The sequence below is a fragment of the Phycodurus eques genome, chromosome 5 (assembly GCF_024500275.1).
Source record: "Phycodurus eques isolate BA_2022a chromosome 5, UOR_Pequ_1.1, whole genome shotgun sequence".
Lineage (NCBI taxonomy): Eukaryota > Metazoa > Chordata > Actinopteri > Syngnathiformes > Syngnathidae > Phycodurus > Phycodurus eques.
The window spans coordinates 32,554,562-32,570,593 of record NC_084529.1 but is presented as its reverse complement, the minus strand read 5'-3'; the positions used below and the strand labels follow the sequence as shown (position 1 = coordinate 32,570,593).

The window sequence follows — 16,032 nt, the reverse complement described above, 5'->3', positions numbered from 1 at the left end:
TCTTTCCTTCTTCAGTGAATTACTCCTGGTGCTCCTTCAGTGATTAGGGTTAATACTTTCCTAAATGTTGCTTGTTGCCATGCGCCATGGAGGCGAGGATTAGGGACTACACACAAAGCACAAACTTCCGGACCCTGTTTTTTTGTTTGTGAACTGACCACCTTTCCCCTCTCTCCCAAGTTCCACACTCCTTCGCGTTCAGGACAGTGTTTAGCCGCTAGCTATCTAGCCGGAGCGGGTACTGTAGCTGGCTGGTGCAGCACAAGCGAGCTTTCCAGTTGTTTTCTGAGCAGCTGGTAAAGCAGGGAGTAATATACATGGACACGCTGATCTTTTAACTAGCTTGGAGCTGGTAAAATACATAAATAAAGAACTAAATTCATAATAATAATAATTTAAAAAAACAGTGCTGGCAGCTCCGTGGCCAGATGTGGATGAGCCATATTTTTATACTAAGAGAAATACGATGACGTCAACGAGTTAACAATGACGAGTTATCGCGATGGCTCGGTTAAGTCCAAATCTGTACCTTCAGACAAATTTTAGACCTACCGGTTCTACCTTTTGTACTGAGCACCCCTCACAGCAACTTCCGAACGGATTTCAAACTCCATTGTTTTCTTCCAGCCATGCCCAGCGCTTTTTCAATTAATGCTGCGCTTTCACCGTTTTTAAAAATGTTGCTTCCCTTTTCTAAAATACCTCAGCTTGTGTGTTAGGATTTGTTGTCGCGCTAACCCTAGACAAGACCTGTCCGAATCCTTTTGGCTAGCACCCGTTGGTTAGATTCCTACTTTCAATGGAGCCCCGCCGGTTAGGCAATGGCTGTTTGCGCTCTGAAATCACTATGACAGCGCCTCTCCTATTGGGTTCGGCCTTCTCACGCTTATGTCGCACATACACAGTGACAGGCTGCGCGCTGCTAAGTGCAGTGTGAAAAGGAGGCCTTCACCGCTTTGATTGACTAGGGCGCGGAAGCAACACATGAACATGTGTAGAGCGGGTCTTGTCGCAAAAATCCGTACGCCGGAACTCCGGCACTATGCCGGACTACTTGAAGCCATGTGAGGGCTACACAAGAGGGATGGACGGAGCCCCTGATGATGTGTGCTGTGAGAGTATGAGGAGGGGATGAAGAAGGGGAGGAGGAGCTCAGACCTCGGAGGTGGAGATGGGCGACATCATGCGGTTGGGTCATCAGGTCCGGAATGTTCAGGAAGGCCACACCCACATCCTCGCACTCCCGCTCTTGCTCCTCCTCCACCGGCGGCTCGCTCACCACCGTGAAACGAATTCTGCTCGGCAACAATGACGGTGAATTGAAAGGAAGAACGGCTACGGGCTGCCCTCTGGCGGTCCGCAGTCACCTCTCCATGTCGGCTTTCCGTCCTCGCAGGACGTCCTTCAGAAGTTGCCGTCTCGAAGCCCCGCTGGCCGTGTCCACGGGAAAGACTGCCAATGAATTAAACTTCCATCATTAACTTGAATCAATTGCACAAAAAAACGATAAGTTCTACGTCCGCATCAGGGTTTGGAGGACTAACGTTTTTTATACTCGACGCTAATGTGATGAAAGTCGATTCATCGATGATGTCATTGATATTTCTCCACCACGGTACAACAGTCACCGACTGTTTTGCGTAGCGGAACGCTTTCAGGTAAAGACATACAGTATTTTGACTGACCAGCACAGAAACAAAGAAAAACAAATGATTAGAAATTTCCTTTGTTAAAAAAGTCAACATTACGCTGTTACACTTGTAACTAGTGGAAGTCATGTTTCTCTTCAACAATCTCGGCGTGTGTTGCATTAATATCGCAGGCGGCCTCCAAAAACAAAGCACTTCTCTCTCTCACGCTTTCTTCACATTTACTTTTCTTCTATTTGAGGACAGACTTGCAGATTTGCCCAGTGACCGTCACACCACTCTCAGTGTTGCACAAATATTTCCACATTTTCAGTGCCCCCCTATATTTAAGCGCAGTGTTAATGTTCAAATTGTGCATAATATTACAGTGGCTTACAATAATATCAAATATACCTTTTGGGCCCACTACTCTACTACATTTTAACGTTGGTCATTATGGTAGCAGTTGGAGAGTCAAATCTTTTTTGAGGTGCTATTTGCTGTCGAAGGTTTGACAACCACTAAAATAATACACACGAACGTGTCATTGGTGTTCACGTGCGACATGACGCTCACAGAGAATGCAAATTACACCGCTTCATGCAGCACAAGTCCAGGACCGACAAGCACGCGCACGCGCACACGCACACGCACGCACGCACCTTTGCTGAAGTTGAAGCTGACGCTCTTCCCTGGGGGAGGTTTGGGCAGGGACACGGGCGTTTCCTCAGTTGGCAAGTCGAGGAAGGCGAACTCCACAAAGAGGCGGACCACGTTGATGTCTCGATACAAGCGAGACTCCGCCTCCAGGCTGAGACTGGTGACCTCCACGCGCACTCGCCGCGACTCCTGAACACACGAGACACGTGACTCGTGCGACCAGTCCCCCCGGGACAGAGGCGGCCTCGTGGAGACGGCACCGACCCGCGTGGCCCGCCGTTGAAAGTCGTCGTCGCCGTCGTCGTCGGATTGAGAGCACGGGCCGGCGTCGTGTCCGCACGATGACTCCACCTCGCCGCCGCCTGCTGGCAATCAGCGATGTAAAAAGTACTGGTATTCAGTACTGTAAGATAGATTTCTATGCTGCTGCTTATAGGAGACACACATTAGCTTTTGTTTGTGAAAACTGATCACATTATGTTATGAACACACACACACACACAGACATACTGATAACGTTCAGGCTGAGAACAGGCGAGAACCGGTTTGATAAGAAATCGCTTCATATCTTTTTTGTTATCTGAAAAGAGGACCGAGTCGGCTTCCAGATCCCACGAGTGAAGGAAGAGACTCCAGATTTGAAAAAAATCAAATTATACTTTAACGGTTGATGACTTGAAAATGATGTTGTCATTTGCATCGAAAATTTTGCAAAACCTGAGAAAAATTGAACAATAAAATGGAAGTAAATTGACTTTAAAATTGAAATTACAAGCTTGCTCAGAGACTAACTGAAACTAACTGTAAGTGAAGGTCTCACTGTACAGTGTGATGAGGGGTCCCAAAGGTCCAAGAGGTCATGCTCACCATGAGGAAGGTGGTGCTGGGGGTCAGAGGTGAATGTCGGGTGCGGTAGGAGGACTTGACCTTCCGAGATCAAAGACTCTTCATCATCTTCGTCTTCTTCCAGCTTAGCGGGCGCCGCCTACCAACAGGAAGTAGACTGATGAGGCCACGCCTACTCGAGCGTCTCAGGGCTATTGCTCTGGTTGCAGTGGTGCGGCCAACTTTTTTTCTTGGGTACACCAGCATAATGCTAGGTGCACCCAAAATTTCGACCACATCGCATTCAACACGAGTCTTACAATGTCACATAAAAAAAAAATAAAATAAAATAGCTGCCTTTCTTTTTAGATATAATTGGGTGGTAAATGATTAACAAATAATCTGGTCAACAAAGTTCTTTATTTTAAGCACAATTCCACAAGACAGGTAACTTACTGAAAAGTGTTGGGACTTAAAGTGCTGCATGTCACTCGAACCAATCAGGCCTTAACTTAACATTTGTCACATGGGAGATGTCAATAGTTTTTTTCATCTAATGATCCATGGCTAATTCCACTCGAAATCTGATGGGCCGACGAGGCCACTCACCTAGGCCTGTTACTATAACAGATTTTTAGGACGGTATATTTTCCCAGAAACGATCACAAAAAAACGGTAGTATCGCTAATGCTGTTGTTTTTTTAAAATGCCACTGATATTGGAGCATAATTATTCAACTATATCCTTTTCAAGAGCAAATACCTTAACAACTACAGCGACCATGCCCCCAAGCGGAGAACAAGAGAACGAGCTGACGACTTGAACACCTAAAGCAGATTTGAAAAGAACCCTTTTCTAGGGATACCACCATTTTTGTCCAGGCCTGTTTTCATGTTTTTTTTTTATTTTTTTATTTTAAATAATAATTTTGTTGAACCACAACTCAAAAGCAATGTATGATTTCATTGGTAAATTTTCATAATTTTTTTTATTTATTACTACTTTTGTCAAGTTATTTCTGGGACCACTGTGGGTTTTTCTTTCATTAACAGAGGGGTACCAACAATTTTGTCCACGTGTGTGAGCGTGCGTCATATTCGCTATCACGTTTATATTTGCGTTGGAGAAAGGCTTCCTTCATTGCCAGCTGACGCAAAACGGGAAATGCCCCACCGTGCTTTTTTTTTTGTTCCCAGCTGAAGAAATTGGGTGGGATGGTTGTGTTTTAAATGGATTTTGTCACATGGAGGTTTAAGTTGTGCTGTCAGCTTCTGTTGCTAAGTCATACAAATTGAACATAGCAGCTCGTTGGTGTTAGAGGGATGGCTGCGTTCATCAGGCTTGAATCCAAAATGTTCCCCATCACCGCGTTAGCATTAGGCTTTGGAAGTAAATCCATGTATGTTGCTCAAATTTCTATAATTGTACAGCAACATGCTAGCCATCGGAAAACTTAGCTTCGAGTACACTAGCGACCGCATTTCAAATGTATGCATGCATACACGCACAGACACACGACCTAGCTATCTCCGGGTGGGAGCCGGTGTACACCCTGAACCGGTCACCAGCCAATCGCAGGGCACAAAGAAACAAACAACCTTTCACACCTACGGGCAATTTAGTCTTCAATCAACCTACCACACATGTTTTTGGGATGTGGGCGGAAACCCACGCAGGCACGGGAGAACATGCAAACTCCACACAGGCGGGGCCGGGATTTGAACCCAGGTCCCCAGAACTGTGAGGCAGATGTGCTAACCAGTCCTGTACCGTGCTGGCCCTGTTTTCTACCGTAGTTAAAAAAAGCAAGTCTATCGAATACAATTAATCTGATCTCAAAAGTCAAAATTAAAACTCAGCACTCTATTTTACAAACAATTAACATTTCTGATCAACTGGATTGGATAGTTCATGCATTGACAAACGTAAGGATTCTAATTTTACGCAATGAACTTCTTGTACAAATGTCTTCGCTTGCGTGCAATTTATATTTCCTGTAACCACTATTGCTACTGAAATGAGGCAATTTTCCCAATGTGGTGGGACTAATAAAAGTACAGTGTTCCCTCGCTATATCGCGGTTCACCTTTTGCGGCCTCGCTATATCGCGGATTTTTTTACAGTGCCATTTTGCATGCTGTTTTTTTACAGCGTACGAACCCGTATTGTGTCCTAATTGACTGCTTATTTTTTACAGTGCAATTCTGCATGCTGTTTTTAACAGTGTACAAACCCGCATTGTATTCTGCGTCCTGATTGGCTAAGGTACTGTAGACAAATTAGAATCCATCTCCTCCGTGCCGTGTCTCCTGTACAGCACAGAATGCGTTCGGCTTGCTCAATTTAAATTTGTGCTGTGTTCGAACTACAGATTTTTTTTATTTTTATTAATTTTTTTTTAAATTTATTTATTTATTTTATTTTAATCGGAACATGAACATCAAATAAAATAAAATAAAAATATGTATATATATGGGAGTCGACACACACCTGCCACCATTTCAATTTTTAACTGCCCAAAAACCAACAACGCGTAGATTGGGCCCTACAGAAACATTATTTGCTTTATTCACTTAAATTACTTAATAAAGAAGCCGTTTGCTGATCAGACTTAGTGATAATGTGTATGTGTGCGACACCATAGGGATAGTGCTAATTTTACCATATCCACTGCCAAAACAACCATAGAAACATCAGCAACTTACCGCAAGGTGTTTTCTCAAGTTTGAAGTGGGCTGAAATATCCAAGCTTGAGTAGTCACAATTTAAGAGCTGCATGATAAAGCTGTTGTTTTTTGGAGTCTGTAAAATAATGTTTTTCCCCCCAAAATGAGTCATTTTTATTGGCTCGCGAAGGCTACGTGCGCGGCCATGTGACTGCCTTGTGTAGTCTGATTGGTGAATTGGAGTCAAATGACATTGGTGATCCCGTTTGATTGGCACAACAGGCACCCTATGCGGAAGTCGAAGATGGAGTCTAAACAATAGACGCGCACACGCAATTATCAATAAATAAAAGTAGCGAACGGCATGTCGATCATTATCGATCCTTCTTCATATAAATACTCAAGTAAAAGTACAAAGTACGGTTCATTTAAAGTACTCTGACAAGTACAGTTAATGGAAAATGTTACTTGAGTAAATGTAACGGAGTAAATGTAGCGCGTTACTACCCACCTCTGACTGTGACACAGTAGAACTGTTCCGGCATAAAAGGGATACAGATCGTCCTTTCTGCTTGACCGAACAGCCGAACAGAACGAACAATAAAGGGAGCCGAGGGGCGTAATAAAATAGCATGCACCAAGCATTCACCAGTAGTTCAAGAACAGCGGAAAGGAGGAGGTTGGGCGACTGCTCAATGTGGACGCACTGTTTTTTGTTTCTTGTTTTTACAATATAGTGTTTATTTCATCGAATTCATTTCAGAAATTTGTATTGACCAGCGTCTGACGTGTCATGGTGGCCCCACACATAGCAGTACTGGCCGGTAATGTCGGGGAGTAGGACGCTGGATTTTTTTCAATATTTGGAATCATCAAGTGTTACGGCTGGAACGTGTCAGCGTTCAGGGATTTCCATGACAAAATATGGACTTTCCGTAACATTTGACAGCTCTGTAGAGCCCTGTGCCTCCTTGCCGTCTTTGAAGAAAAGGTCACCTGTGAGTCAGGGGGCAGGGTTTCTCGGAAGGTGACCTTCTTGGCGACGAGCTCGTCTTTGCTCTGAAACTTTTTGGGTGCGGGCGCTGCCACCTGCGGAGAAAAAGATGCTGGCGTCAAAGATGCGCGCCACCGATGGCGGGCTTCGAGTGCTCGACACGGGCACGATGGGGGCACGGCTTTCCTGGCTTTCCAATGTGCGGCCTGGCCCCTCCTCTGCCGGCTCATGCGCGGGCGGGAGAACTTTGGCGCTTTGGTGGACAGGTGACTTCCATTTGAGCGCGACGTCAATCTGGCCAACGTGGCAACCCGATGAGTCGTGGAGGTCAAAGGTGCCTTGGAGAGGACACAGGTGTCAAAAGTACTCATACTTGCTACTTAAATGCACATAATACATACACTGTAAAAAAATGACTGGTCAAAAAGGGGGGCTACTGCGGGTAAAACGTGGCCCAGGTACGCACTTGGGATTCCAGCATGAGTCACGATAGAACTCCCGAGAACTCCAGCATGAGTCACGATAGAACTCCATCACGGGCAATCTGTGGCATTTGCAACTTACTTGGTAATACGATAGAAGCTTGGCCCCGTTCTACCACTACAGCGTGCACTTGGGCATCAAGCTAGGCCTACAAAATGCATATTCCCTCAAGTACTATTATTTGGGCTACAGCCGAGGTAAGCAATTAGTGGGCCGCAGGCCCTAATTGGCCCACCGCCAATTATATCTGGCCTGCCAGCTGACGTTTGACAAGGCACAATAATGAGCCGGGCTTCTACAGTGCAATAGCGGGAAGAAAAGAAAAAAGAAAAAAAGGCTGCTACAGCGCTCACTTCACCTCCTTGTTACAGTATTTAAGCACCTGATTGAACGCGTAACACGTGACGACGTCACAAGAAATGCACCGATTGGCTGACTTGCCTACGTGACCGAAATGCGTCGCTGCCGTTCAATGTGGAATTCATGTGTACAAAACGGCGGCTGCGCCGACTGTAACTATTTCCATAAGCGGTGTACGTTAATCGCTCAAGACAAAAAAACAGTGATGAAAACTAAGAACATTATCTCTTCGAACACACTTTGTCTGTCTGAGCGTCGCTTTGCAATCGACCGGGGAGAGAGGTGCTCCTCGCTCCGGTTACTCCCCCCCAAGCACAACAAAGCCCGGCAGACCTCCGCCAGCTGCGGTGGACATCCGCTTTGCGCAGCTGCGCGTTCATAGGATTTGGACACGATTCAGTTACAGTATATCGATGTTAGGAACTATTATTATTCTTGTTTTCTGTGAAGTTTGATGTAAATCTGATGATTAGTTTGTTGTTAGTGTGGTCAGGAATGAGATGGCTCGAGCAGACAGCGCCATTGAAAAATCTGAAAATGCCCCGTTTAAATATCACATTTTTGTTTCAACTCATAGGAAACATCTGAGGATTTTGCTAACAAAGAGTTAGCAAAGAGTCATAAATATATTAATTACGCTCAGAGAAGTGTTGATTATTTAAAATGGCAATTATTTAACCGCTAAGTCTTACAACACAGTGTTAGTAAGCGATTAAAGACAACCGCCTCATTATCGCCAGGTTACTATCTTTTTCCCAACACCGTGAGGAGCCGCAGAATGTCACACAGTAATAACAGCCTGCAGCAAATTCATTTTAAATGAATAAGTTCATTAAATAAACATTTTTTGACACAATAGAATAGTATAAGTGAGCAAAATATTGTTTTAGTAGGAAAATCAGGGCTTGCCTGATGAAAATGTAATTTAAGCCTTGTCAGGAAAAAATTGGTCCCGGGACCGAACTTAATTGCCGACCCGTGAGCTCCAATGTCTCTGCCGTGTGCACGAACGCAAAGCAAAGCCCCGAAAAACCCCACGGCTCCGCTGCCCAATGCCAGGCCCCCAGTTTTCAAGTTGAAGGCATAGTTTGATGGCTAACTATTGGAGTGGTAGGAATTCTGACAAATAGCCATTGCACAGAATAAACCCCTCCACCACCAAACCGTGGTGGAGGGGTTTGTGTGTGGGTTAGGGTTAGTGTGTCCCAATGATCCGAGGAGCTCAGTTGTCTGGGGCTTGGCAGGGTCACCCATGACTAACTGGTCCTACGTGAGGGACCAGACAAAGCACGGCTCCAAAGACCCCTATGATGAGAACAATTATTGTATCGCGTTTTCCCTTGCCCGGACGCAGGTCACCAGGGGCCCCCTCTGGAGCCAGGCCTGGAGGTGGGGTTCGAAGGAGAGCGCCTGGTGACCGGGCCTGCACCCACGGGGACCAGCCGGGCGCAGCCCGAAAGGGTAACGTCGGTCCCCCTTCCCGTGGGCTCACCATCTGTGGGAGGGCCCATAGGGGTCGGGTGCATTGTGAGCTAGGCGGTGACTGAAGGCAGGGACCTTGGCGATCCGATCCCCGGCTACAGAAGCTGGCTCTCGGGACGTGGAACGTCACCTCTCTGGCAGGGAAGGAGCCCGAGCCGGTGTGTGAGGTCGAGAAGTTACGACTAGATATAGTCAGGCTCACCTCCACACACAGCTTGGGCTCTGGTACCAGTCCTCTCGAGAGAGGTTGGACTCTCTTCCACTCTGGAGTTGCCCACAGTGAGAAATGCCAACCAGGTGTGGCCATACTTATTGCCCCCTGGCTCGGCGCTTGTACATTGGGGTTCACCCCGGTGGACGAAAGGGTACCCTCCCTCCGCATTCGGGTGGGGGGACGGGTCCTGACTGTTGTCTGTGCCTATGCAACAAACAGCAGTTCAGAGTATCCACCCTTTTTGGAGTCCTTGGAGGGGGTGCCGGAGAGCGCTACCGCTGGGGATTCCATCGTTCTGCTGGGGGACTTCAATGCTCACGTGGGCAATGAGAGTGAGACCTGGAGGAAAGCCACCCCCCCGATCGGAACCCGAGTGGTGTTCTGTTATTGGCCTTCTGTGCTCACCACGGATTGTCCTTAACGACTTGAAACTGCTGCACTTTTGCTCAATGTTTGTTACTTTGCTTTGAGATATACATGCATATTGCATGCGTACAAGCATTGTAACTGCCATTTAAATGATTGACCGTGCTTGTGGCATTGTTTCAAGTGGAGAAATGCACCATTTTCGACTGCCTAACCCAGGATTGGACAAACCCTTTGGCTCAGGGGCCACATTGACTTTTAAAATTTGACAGGCGGGCCAATCCAGGATCAGATGCTTACATATAAAAAATAAACAGACACAAAAAAGCATTGTAGTGTTAATACTTACTTTTTACTACTTTTTTCACGCTGAGGAGCCTCTTTCAGCGTAGCCAGTGTGGGGAAATGAACAAATGACTTGTTTGACAGTTGCTTTCAGAATAAAGCTGGCTTGTTTTGAAGGCTCTGATGTTAGTTTACATTACATGCACAAACTGGTCTTTCCCTTGTAGCTTCACGTTCAGCTCATTCATGTGTGTCAATGTCCACAGCAAAAGCTAAATCACAAACCAATCTGTGTCATTAAGCTCAGGAAAATCGTCAGTTTTCTCCAGTAACGCCAAAAAAGAGATCCTGTTTGAGCTCCCACACTCGATGGCACACTTTCCCTGAAGTGTGCCTAAACCAGCGGACATTTGAGTGGTAAAGGAAGTCCTAGTGATCGCCATCACACTTTCTTGGAGAAACTTAATAAACTGACGATGCCGAAATGCCCTCGCACGAATAAAGTTAAGGACTTTTATAAGTGGCTTTACTACATGGTCAAGCTGCAGTACAAATTTACAAAGTGCTTCCTGGTGAATTATGCAGTGTAGGAAAATTACCTCTTGCTCAGGTTTGTCCTCTTTTTAGTAGCCGATGTTTTTTCCAGTCACATTTGGCGATCCATATGTCCATTCATTCTCAACACCGCTTATCCAGTTTCAGGGTCGTGGGGCGCTGGAGCTTATCCGAAAGGCGGACTACACCCTGAACTGGTCGCCAGTCAGTCGCAGGGCACACGACAGACACGGACAACCATTCGGACTCACATTCAAACTGTCACTGAGTGGGAACTGAACCCACGCTGCCCGCACCAAAGTTAGGCGAGTGCACTACACACCATCAGTGACTGATTTGCTGATCCATCTGTGGTAATGTTGGCAAGCGCACTCCAAGGTAGCTTGTGCCTCTTGATGACACCTGACACGCTATCATACAAATCCTCTCCTCGCGTTTTACCCTTCAGGAATTCCATGGCCAAAAACCTGATTGGTTGTTAGCATAATCAGCATGCTTGGTAGAAAAGTGACGGCTGATGTTATATTCCTCTAAAACTGCAATGGTTTCTTAACAAATTAGACATACAACCTTTGACCGGACTTCAGTGAAAAAGTATTTAGTAGTCCATTCTATATTAAAGACTCGGCACTCACTGGTGACTTTTCTTTTCTTTGGCCCACTTGTGGTTGAAGAAGGGTTCAGAGCAGTTGCATAGTAAAAACAGAACAGCCAAAGTCAATGTCAATGTATCACTGTACCTACTGTGCTACTTGGTGGAACCACAGGGCATTACAAGACAACCTGGTGGAACCACTAGGCATTACAGGACAAGGTCAAATCAATCTCGTCATGATTTTGATATGATTTGGGCGAGTGTGTACCAATCTTTGGCGGGCCGTAGTTTGCTCACCCCTGGCCTAACCACTCGTCTTGCTGGAAGACGAGGCCACGAAAAACAAACTATCGCTGTCTCGTCTTCCAGTACTTTGACACCAGTTTTCTTACGCACAAAGTCATTGTTTATATAATATATAATAATATAATAACAGTGATTTGTTCAAGACATTTCTTTTTCTGGAAATCAGTTTGGGATGGGGCGCTGCTGACCTCGACTCGGGACGTTGTGAGTCGGTCGCCTCCCTGGTGAGGTGTTCCGGGCACGTCCCACCGGGAGGAGATCCCGGGGACGACCCAGGACACGCTGGAGAGACTACGTCCTTCGACTGGCCTGAGAACGCCTCGGGATCCCTCCGGAAGAGCTGGATGAAGTGGCTGGGGAGAGGGAAGTCTGGGCGTCCCTGCTAAAGCTACTGCCCCCGCGACCCGACCCGGATAAGCGGTAGAAAATGGATGGAGGGATGGATGGAAATCAGTTTGTATTTATTTATTTTACATTAATTATTATTTATTTAGTTATTTTACATTAATGACACAGCTTCTTTAAAAAAAGAAAAGAAAGCAGTGTTAATTTGGATATTTGTTTTAGCTTAAAAATATCTATCTATCGAGAAGAATACCGTTAAAGTACCAGATCGATAAGCAGTATCATTAAGAGTAGGAGTATCGTTCAAATCTTAACCACTCATTCCTACTTGGCAGCACTGCGAGATGTTCACGAGCACAAAGGAGGGCGCGCTCACCTGCGATGTCGCGGTCCTGGAGCAGCGGCGCCAGAGGAACGGCGGCTTTGCCCAAATACGCATCCATCTGCGGCTCCTTGTAGTCGAACACGTACAAGCCGAGCGCTTCCGCCCGGAGGTAGCGCTCCAGTGCGCTATCCGCCGCCACGGAGAAGGACCGGACATCTCCGAAGCGGGGCTGGCAGCAATCGTGCACGGTGGAGGTGGGATGGTCCGGAAAGTGGAAGAACTTGTAGACCACGTAGGAACTGGGTAGCGACGAGCATCTGGAGCGCAGGCCGCCGCAGCCGTGCACCTCCACCAGCAGCTCCTTCTCAAGGCGGGGCGCCATATTGTCATCATCGTGCTGCTGCTACAGTGAAGCCAGGCCCAATAGTGCTTTGTAAGCAAATGTTTCATGTTTTTTTTTTCAGTAAACAGGCAAGTCTGAATCTAGAGTTGTACACCTTCAGTGTAGTACCATACTGTGCCACAACGTACCGGGTGGCAGCACTGAGCTGTACTGGAAGAGATGCAGCGGCATTAAGAAGACGGAGAGAAGGTCCCCGATCGAGCTCATGGAATATTAATTTTCCCCACGACGCAGAGAGAATATATGCCTGCGAGTATTGTTTGGATGTGTTGCTACTCCATGTGTGTTAAAGCAGCAGCTGTTTGAAGGTTTAGAATTACTGTTCTATCTATGCTAACTTCTGTCACCCTGTCTATGGCATTTTTGGCATGATACGTTGGTATGAAACTATCAGTTTCACTTTTGTTATGAAATGATTTGGTGTTTAAATATACAACAATGAATTCTGTTGTTTAATGTGTCAGTTTTACAGCAAACTTCAACTAGCAATGACAAATGAAGAGCTTGAAGCAAACACGCCTGGTATCTACTTGGAGAAATGTGCGAGACCCAGTCTTTTGGTCCTTTCCTCAAAGTAATTTTATACAAACCCCAATTCCAATGAGGTTGGGACATTGTGTCAAATGTAAATACAAACAGGATACCATGATTTGAAAATACTTCTCAACCTATAGTCAATAGAATACATTACAAAGACAAGCTATTTAATCTTCAAACAGATAAACTTGATAGTTTTTTTCCAAATACTGCCTCACTTTGAAGTTGATGATGATGCTTTGTTGCTCAAGCTGGTCCAGGGGCATGTTTACCACCGTGTTACGTGACCTTTCTTTTTAACAACACTCAATAAGCTTGATGTACAACTTGAGTTGCTCAACAGTCCGGGTGGGGTCTCCGTTCTGGGATTTTACGCTTCATAATGCCCCTGCATACATTTTCAATGGGAGACAAGTCTGGACTGCTGGCAAACCAGTCTAGTAGTCACACGCTTTTACTACGAGTTAAGCTCCGCTGTCATAACACGGGCAGCACGGTGGAAAAACTGGTTAGCACATCTGCCTCACAGTTCTGAGGACCAGGGTTCAAATCCCGGCCCGCATGTGTGGAGTTTGCATGTTCTCCCCGTGCCTGCGTGGGTTTTCTCCGGGTACTCCGGTTTCCTCCCACATCCCAAATGCGTTGTAGGTTGACTGAAGACTCCAAATTGCCTGTAGGTATGAATGTGAGTGCGAGTGGTTGTTGGTTTATCAGAATCAGAATCATCTTTATTTGCCAAGTATGTCCAAAACACACAAGGAATTTGTCTCCGGTAGTTGGAGCCGCTCTAGTACAACAGACAGTCAATTTACAGAACACTTTGGGGACATAAAGACATTGACAAAAAACAATCGTGCAAAAAGATGCAGAGTCCTCTAGCACTTAGAGCAGTTCGAACGACTAATATCGCAATAGTCCGGTGCAATGACCATCGTGCAAAGGGCGCTGAGACTTCAAGGAGCGGATGCGGTTTAAAGTGACGAGTAGTGCGATCATCTGGGACAATGTCGGTTGTGCAAATGTTGCAGATACTCCTCAGTCAGTGTGCAAATGGAGCAGATGCTACTCTGGCACGAGTGGCCAGTATATGAAAATAGTGCAGCATGGCGAGACAACTACAGTGAGTGCACGAGTCATACATAATTGGCCCCACAGAAATGTGACAACGAACTCAAGTCAAAAAATTGCCAGCTTATTGTAATGGAATTATAGGTTAGGTGTTTAAGAAGTTGATCGCAAGAGGGAAGAAGCTGTTGGAATGTCTACTAGTTCTAGTTTGCGTTGATCGGTAGCGCCTACCTGAGGGAAGGAGCCGGAAGAGCCGGTGACCGGGGTGCAGACGGTCCGAGAGGATTTTGCACGCCCTTGTCTTAGTTCTGGCAGCGTGCAAGTCCTCAATAGTGGGTAGGGGGGTACCGACAATCCTTTCAGCAGTTTTGATTGTCCGTTGCAGTCGGAGTTTGTCCTTTTTTGTAGCAGCACCGAACCAGACTGTGATGGAAGAACACAGGACCGATTCGATGACCGCTGTGTAGAACTGTCTCAGCAGCTCCGGCGGCAGGCCGTGCTTTCTCAGAAGCCGCAGGAAGTACATCCTCTGCTGGGCCTTTTTGAGGACGGAGTTGATGTTGTTCGCCCACTTCAGGTCGTGAGAGATTGTAATTCCCAGGAACTTGAAGGTCTCGACGGTTGACACAAGGCAGCTGGACAACGTGAGGGGCAGCTGTGGCGAAGGATGCCTCCTGAAGTCCACGATCATCTCTACCGTCTTGAGCGTGTTCACCTCCAGGTTGTGTCGCCCGCACCACAGCTCCAGCCGCTCCGCTTCCTGTCGATACGCAGACTTGTCACCGTCCTTGATGAGGCCGATGACAGTGGTGTCATCTGCAAACTTCAGGAGCTTGACAGTCGGGTTCGCTGAGGTGCGGTCGTTCATGTAGAGAGAGAAGAGCAGCAGAGAGAGGACACAACCTTGGGGCGCCCCAGTGCTGATGCTGCGTGCGGATGAGGTGGCCTCCCCCAGCCTCACCTGCTGTGTCCTGCCCGTCAGGAAGCTGTAAATCCACTGGCAGATGGCAGGTGAGACGCTGAGCTGGAGAAGCTTGGTTGAAAGGAGTTCAGGGATGATGGTGTTGAACGCTGAGCTGAAGTCCACGAACAGGATCCTCGCGTAGGTCCCTGCACTGTCGAGGTGTTCTAGGATGAAGTGCAGTCCCATGTTGACTGCATCATCCGCAGACCTGTTCGCTTGGTAGGCAAACTGCAGGGGGTCCAGCAGCAGCAGGGGACCTGTGACACTCTTGAGGTGGTCCAGCACGAGACGTTCAAAGGACTTCATGACCACAGATGTCAAAGCGACAGGCCTGTAGTCATTCAGACCAGAGATTGCAGGTTTCTTGGGGACTGGAATGATGGTGGAGCGTTTGAAGCAGGATGGAACTTCGCACATTTCCAAAGATCTGTTAAAGATCTGAGTGAAGACTGGAGCGAGCTGGTCCGCGCAGACTTTGAGGCAGGATGGGGACACATGGTCCGGTCCTGTTGCTTTGTTAATCTTCTGTTGTTTGAAGATGCGTCTCACATCCTGTTCATGGATGGTTAACGCGCAAGTCAGAGGTGTGGTTGTGGTCGCGGGTGCGGCCGGGTGGGTGTGTGGAGTGAAACTGTCCTTTTCAAATCTGCAATAGAAGGTATTCAAGTCGTTGGCTAGTGTGCTATTGTTCTCAGCTTGGGGGGATCGTCGCTTGTAATTAGTCAGCGATTGGAATGCACGCCAGACTGATTTCGAGTTGTTCGCGCTAAACTGTTTTTCCAACTTTGCTGCATAGATCCTCTTTGCAATGTTAATTTCTTTAGTAAGCTGGTTTCTAGCTCGATTATACAGGGACCTGTCCCCGCTCTGATATGCGTCTTCCTTACCTTGGCGAAGCTGCTTAAGTTTAGCAGTGAACCATGGCTTGTTGTTGTTGAATGTCCGAAATGATTTTGTTGGTACACAAACCT

General features: G+C 46.8%; 1 protein-coding gene across 4 annotated transcripts in view; it reads right to left on the bottom strand.

The window, feature by feature from the left end:
* Positions 1-16,032, bottom strand: part of rpgrip1l (RPGRIP1 like) — a 41,058-nt gene that overhangs the window by 1,803 nt on the left and 23,223 nt on the right. For 2 of the 4 annotated variants that reach the window (XM_061676433.1, XM_061676435.1), the window contains exons 16-22: positions 12,141-12,518; positions 6,776-7,111; positions 3,156-3,273; positions 2,553-2,653; positions 2,291-2,477; positions 1,368-1,452; positions 1,159-1,295 (exon numbers count right to left, since the gene is read on the bottom strand). In XM_061676433.1, coding sequence (XP_061532417.1) covers positions 1,159-1,295; positions 1,368-1,452; positions 2,291-2,477; positions 2,553-2,653; positions 3,156-3,273; positions 6,776-7,111; positions 12,141-12,518 — 1,342 coding nt within the window. Of the gene's footprint in view, positions 1-1,158; positions 1,296-1,367; positions 1,453-2,290; positions 2,478-2,552; positions 2,654-3,155; positions 3,274-6,775; positions 7,112-12,140; positions 12,519-16,032 lie in introns of those variants that run through there. The other 2 variants (XM_061676434.1, XM_061676436.1) reach the window with 2 other exon arrangements.